General features: G+C 44.4%; 1 protein-coding gene across 1 annotated transcript in view; it reads right to left on the bottom strand.

The window, feature by feature from the left end:
* NCEH1 (neutral cholesterol ester hydrolase 1) overlaps positions 1 to 5,929 on the bottom strand; it is a 20,006-nt gene extending 14,077 nt beyond the window's left edge. The window contains exon 1 of the mRNA XM_027685476.1: positions 5,759 to 5,929. Coding sequence (XP_027541277.1) covers positions 5,759 to 5,896 — 138 coding nt within the window. The 5' untranslated portion in view covers positions 5,897 to 5,929. The remainder of the gene's footprint in view (positions 1 to 5,758) is intronic.
* Between the last annotated feature and the right edge of the window lie 46 nt (positions 5,930 to 5,975).

The raw sequence follows: 5,975 nt of genomic DNA, 5'->3' as shown, positions 1-5,975 counted from the left end.
AAGGGAAGGGAAGGGAAGGGAAGGGAAGGGAAGGGAAGGGAAGGGAAAAATGGTGATGTTCTCTGGTGAAAAGGGAGAGAAGACAATGCTGTCGTACCAAAAGCTAGAGAAAAGGAAGAGAAATCAAAAGGACAAGGGGGAAATTAAGAAACTACAGAAAAAAGAGGAGATAGTATAAAGATGAAAGGCCTGTGGGCAACTAGCCCAGAACTGCTCTGCCAGCCACAGGCACAGCACATCACTCTCTCTGGGTCACAGCTGCAAGTTTTCCCATGTAATGACTGATTTTATGCATTTGTCTGAAAAAAATACTTTTGTTTTCTGAACAGCTAGTTCTGGGGAAACTTAACTGGTGAACTTCACATTATGGGCTGGACTGAGCAATGGGGTGACACACACCAAGAGAGCTCAGCTGCTGGGAAGTGAGGCAGAGCTGGATGAGCAGCAGGACCCTGGGAGACAGGGCTGGGCAGGTAGCAGGGCAAACATGAATATTTTGCAGGCATTTGAGCCAATTTGGCAAAAAACCTCTATCAACATGTTACAGTAGCCCTAGTGACTGACTATTGCTCATTTCTGATTGCAGGTTTTCATTTTTGTGCTGTTGGCTCCCTGTGACCCATGTCTGCCTTGACAGCTCTGTGATTTACACTCACACTGTAAAGCTCCCCATCTCTCCACCAAGTCAGGCAAAGCAACTCCTACAGCCCAAACTCCTTCTCTTTCACCAGGACATTCCCATAATTGGGGTTTTAAGGTAAGGACAGCCCAGAGACTCCCTAGAGACTGAATTGTCCAAGACTGCCACATTCCTTCTGGTAAATTCTTTGATGAGGGGTACCAGATACTGAAAGGTTTAGTTGGTGTAGGAGAATTTTTTCAAAAATGAAGAAAGGAGTCAGGGCTGTGATGAAAAGCAGGCAGAATGAACAAAGTACTGCTCTAGAGAGGCACCATTACTTCACCTTTAACCACCAATATCTGTCCCTGAACTGGATTTTTCCATTGGCTCCTCAGCTGGTAATTTCATGAAGAATTCCAAATGCTCCCTGCTATTACATTTACGTCCCTCAAGGACTTGTACTCTGTTTCCATCATTTGCAAAAAAGTAAGCCAAAAGTTTTTGTTGCTAATGTCTAGTGACCTCTAACACTACTCAGCACATTGGGATTCTCTCTGTCCTCATGTGACTTCCATATCTAACACTGCCTCTGACCTTTACCCATGGAATTATTGCGACATGTCGTGTTCAGAATGCACAAAAGCCTCTAAAACTGAGCCCAACACATCAGCTGTTTCCCCCACTGCCCTTGCAGCTGGTCAGGCCCAAGGTCCTGCACTGACCTCAGGAGGATCAGGAATTAGGCAAACAGCTAAGGCTCTTTTACATATAGCACTACTCGTGACTGAGCCAAATCTCCCTCATGACTCAACTGAGTAATGATGCTGGAACTGGGAGGTTGAACTATGTAAGTCTAAACTTCCTACCTTAAAAGATGCAGACACTATTGTCAGTTCTGGTATCGCTTTGCAAAACACATTTCTATCAACATTAGAGGCCAAAATGCCAACTACAATATCTGTAGTCAATAACAGAGATTAGTGAAAAACAAACAGGATCATTTCCCCATTTAGCAATGTGCAGAACATATTGTTTTTTGTGCATTTCAGGCAGTTCACCCTGTTTAAGGGTGATTTTACAAAATGATTTCTCAATTCAAGCACGTTGTTGCCCAGTATATAACATGTATTTTTAATACTATTAGATAAAGACAGTCCTCAAAGAGAAGTGCTCTTAGTTGTATAAATTTCCTTTAGAACTGAAAAAAAACCAGCAAGACTGTTTTTCAGTTAATTAATTAGAAGCAAAATCTAGATTACATTTTAATGTAAGCTTTTGTGCATATACCTATTCACCTACAAGGATCTGCTCTTATACCAGATAGCAAAAAAAGTTATCTGTTACTGCATACAGGACTTTTAGTGTGGCTCAGTTTCTGCTCAGGTGCCAGTTTTGTGAGACCTGCTTGTCACAACTAACAACCTGGTTTCCAGTAAACCAATTGCAAAACCGTTCTTGCATCCAGAAACATCAGCAACTTACTTGGCTGTCTATAGCTATTATTTACATCTGTCCAGAAGTCACACACGCTGAAATATATGGGCAGAAAAATATTAAAATGTTAGAAAGAACTGTTTTCTTTACTCCTGAATGTTGATGTCCCATGATTGATTTTATTCCAAGAATGAGTGAGTGGCAGAGGAGCATGAAGGAAACACTTGGCTGATGAGGAGTTTTTTGCCCTGCACAGCTGCCTACCTTCTTCCATATATGTCTATCTATGGCCTCTATGCCAATCCATTTATCCTTCTGAACCTTTGCAAACAGCTGTCCCAATTCCAAAAAAAAAACCAAACAACAACTTTCTTCCTTGCCATGCACCAGAATAGCAAGTATCTTGACAGTGGTATTCAGAAATAACTTACTTCAAAGGGCTAATAACATATGCTGCTCTCTTTACTCCTATAAAGGAGAGTGGTTAGGGGAAGAAGTGAAAAATGCCTGTATCAATACTGCTGTTACAGCAGAATTACAAAATGTTGCTTTAGACACTTCTTAACAGGCACCAAATGAAACAATAACCACAGTTAAATCTATCACTCAATGCTGCAAATAATTTTATGTGGGTTTCCAAATTTCAGTGAAGCCAAGTTCTGATGTACCTGTATGCCTATGTATGTACATATTTTTTAATTTCTGATGTCAAACTGTGTTATACTACAGGTTTCTGTAAAAATGTTACCATGCCCTACTTTGAGACAGGTGAGGGGCAAATTACTCTCATTCTTCATTTAGCACTTTCACATCAATTCATCAATATTATTAAAGCTTCAGTTCCTCTGTTTGTATTCCGGGACAGCACAGGGCATTAAACAGGGCAAAGAAGCAGATCTGAAAACCCAGATCAGTATCCTTCACTGGAATTTTTGTGACCTCAGATAAAGCTCTCTTCCTATCTCTGCTCCCCCCAATTTAAGACTAGTATCAGTTCCCTTCTGTAGTACGTTTTAGACCTATTTAGAGAAACTGCCTTATAAGCATTATGCACTCTTTTAACCATGTGATTATACTTGAAGGTTTGTTGAAGTCTCAAGCTGAGCCAGGACACTGACTTAGTCCCAAGCTTGTAAAAAAATTTGTAGCTGACTGGGACAAAACTCTACATGCACATGTGAAAACCTTACCATTAATATGCTGAAAGCCAGGGACAGCCCTATTGTCTTTTATTCACAGTGATTAATAATGCACCGAGCAAACACATTATCCCTAATAAGAAACGATCACAATTAATCATCAGAGTATTCACGAATCTATTTCAAAATAAGCAAATGACAATTATTTGAACCAAGTGAACTTCGTGGGGAAAAAAAGGACAACACTACATTTCAGAGATTTTAAAGTTGGAAAGGTATTTCTGTCTGCTATCAAACCTACAAAGCAAAGTAATAAACAGCACGCTGGAAATACATTCAGAAGTGGGTGAAAGTTCAAGTCACATCGAGAGAAATGTTAAACCATTTGACCTTGCAATAGCTGTTAGAGAAAGAGGAAGCTGAGCTCTGTGAAAGGACATACACTTTTTTTTATAGACACACACACACACACAAAAGCTGTCTAAGTAAACGCCCAAGCTTAACTTTTACAATCCTACCTCCGGTTCACGCAGTTCCTTCTTAATGACAGCCACTTATTCCCAACTGTGCTATCTCCGTGTTAGAAAGACTTCTGAACGCTTGGAAAGCACCTTCTCTTTCTCCAGAAACGAATGCCCCAATATGCTCACCTGATATGTGATTCTGGCACCTCTAACAACTCACTTCCTTTATGCTTCTGTGTAAAACTCACTTGTCCCTTTGATATGTAAGCAATGTTACAGGAACTGTTACTTGTTTAGTAATTTTTCTCACCACGGAAGTTTTTATTTCTAAGGACAGAGACTTAAACAAATAAGAAATTACCACTTTCCCCTAACATAGACTTCCTCACCCCAGAGAGCAGGACAAATGTGGGCACTCCAGCCCTGCCTGCCAGCTTGCTCCAGCTGCCACCCACCAGGCTTTGTTCTGCCAGCTCCTCTTGGAATTATGACCTCTACAATACCCCGAAAGAGATATCCCTCAGCTCCCAAGCTAGAGGCACCAGAATGCATCTATGCCCAACATTCCACTTAAACAAACTGAATGTGTACCTGAGGCAGCAGCAATATACGTATATATAGTCACAGTCATATGATTTTCTAAAGATAGGTCTCCTTCAGCCAGAAGTTCTGGCCTTGATTCAGATGTTACTGAACAAACTGTGACACTGTGTTTTGCAGGTAGAATGCTGGGCAGGCACCATGGCCCTTCTGTCTGTACTTATCGATTGATTGGGCAAGCTGAGTGCTTGCAATTCAGCCACTTGAGTTAAAAACATGGAGCAGGTGAATGTCAAGCCATAGATTTTACTGAAGAATTAAGCTATTGTAGGCCATGTCTGCATAATTTTCCTATCAGACATAGGTGAGGGTATACAAGTGCACAGGTTTTATCCTGTACAGCAAATAGGTTTTATCCTTTCATCCTAGAGATAAACTTTGATTCAGAAATACAACTGGACCAGGAGAAAATGTCCCAGTGGACCAGATGAGAGTTCTATTTAGTCCCAGACTCTGTCTCCAACAGTGGCACCTGGAGAAGCTGTTCAGGCAGAATATACAATTTTGGACACTGCACAGTCCACTCTCCCCATGCTTCCTACCATCCACAGTTATTGTATTAAGAACGTAGCAGGTACATTCCCACCTAGTCCATTTATGAGTCCTCTGTCCATTAACTCATTTAATCCCTTTCTGAAGGGGATCATCATCTGCTTGAAATACAAGCTTTTGCACATTTCAGAACCAACAGAGTAAACTGATATACTGCTAGGGAATTAAAAACAAAACAACTTTCAGCTTTCACATACGTAGTGCCTTACATCAGTCCTGACCATGACTGATGAGTCCCTGTAAAAGATCAGATCACGCTAGAAAAAAGCAAAGTTCACAGCTAAAGCCATTATCAGAAATTTTGTCATCTCTGAGATATTTCATGTCAGCATAAAAACACTGGCAGAAAATAAGGAAGAAATCGTGAAGTGACAACTGCCTTGTGACAAAAAAAAATTAAAAATCAAGCATTCAGAGAGTTTTGTTTAGTAACAAGACACCAAATCAAGGCAGATTAATATTTGAAAGAGCTTTATATGTGATCTTTCCCTAAGGCACGTGTACTGCACCAGATTAAACCCCACCAATTCTTTTTTTTTTTTGTGACCAAGAGCCGGCAAGTTGGGCACCAGACCGAGCCCTGGCGAGCCCTGGGGCAGCGATGGCACCGTCAGTGCTCGGACGGACCGGGACGACACCCGGGGCTGATCAGCCCGGTCTCGCCGCGGCATCCAGGGCGGCACAGCGGGACCCGACCCCGCTTCTCCTCCTGGATGCGGCACCGCCCGTGCAGCGGGACCGGCCCCAGCGATGTCAGCGATGCCGGGGACCCGGCTCCAGCCACACAGGGCACGGCCGGGAGGGCTGTGCGGGTGCGGGTGCGGGTGCGGGGCCGCTCCCGCTGCGCGGATGCCCCGGGTGGGCACCGCCACTGCGGCCGCGCTTCCCCCCCGTGGTGGGGGTGTCCGCCCGCCCCTCCAGAGCCGCGGGTGCCGGGGCCGCCTTACCATCTGCTGCGCCGCCCGGAAGGTGGCATCCAGCATCATCAGCTTCCAGGGGTCGGCCACGGCGCCGGGCAGCGGCAGGTACACGTAGTAGGCGGAGAACGCGGCCAGCGCCGGCAGCAGCACCCAGGCGGCCCGCATCGCCCCCGCCGCGCCGTGTGCGGCCGCCTCGCCGCGGCTCCCGCGGGGCGCGCACCGCCCCCGGCCCGGCCTCCCCCGG

The sequence above is a fragment of the Neopelma chrysocephalum genome, unplaced genomic scaffold (assembly GCF_003984885.1).
Source record: "Neopelma chrysocephalum unplaced genomic scaffold, ASM398488v2 Primary Assembly neopelma1_69, whole genome shotgun sequence".
Lineage (NCBI taxonomy): Eukaryota > Metazoa > Chordata > Aves > Passeriformes > Pipridae > Neopelma > Neopelma chrysocephalum.
This window is presented reverse-complemented; position numbering and strand designations above follow the sequence as displayed.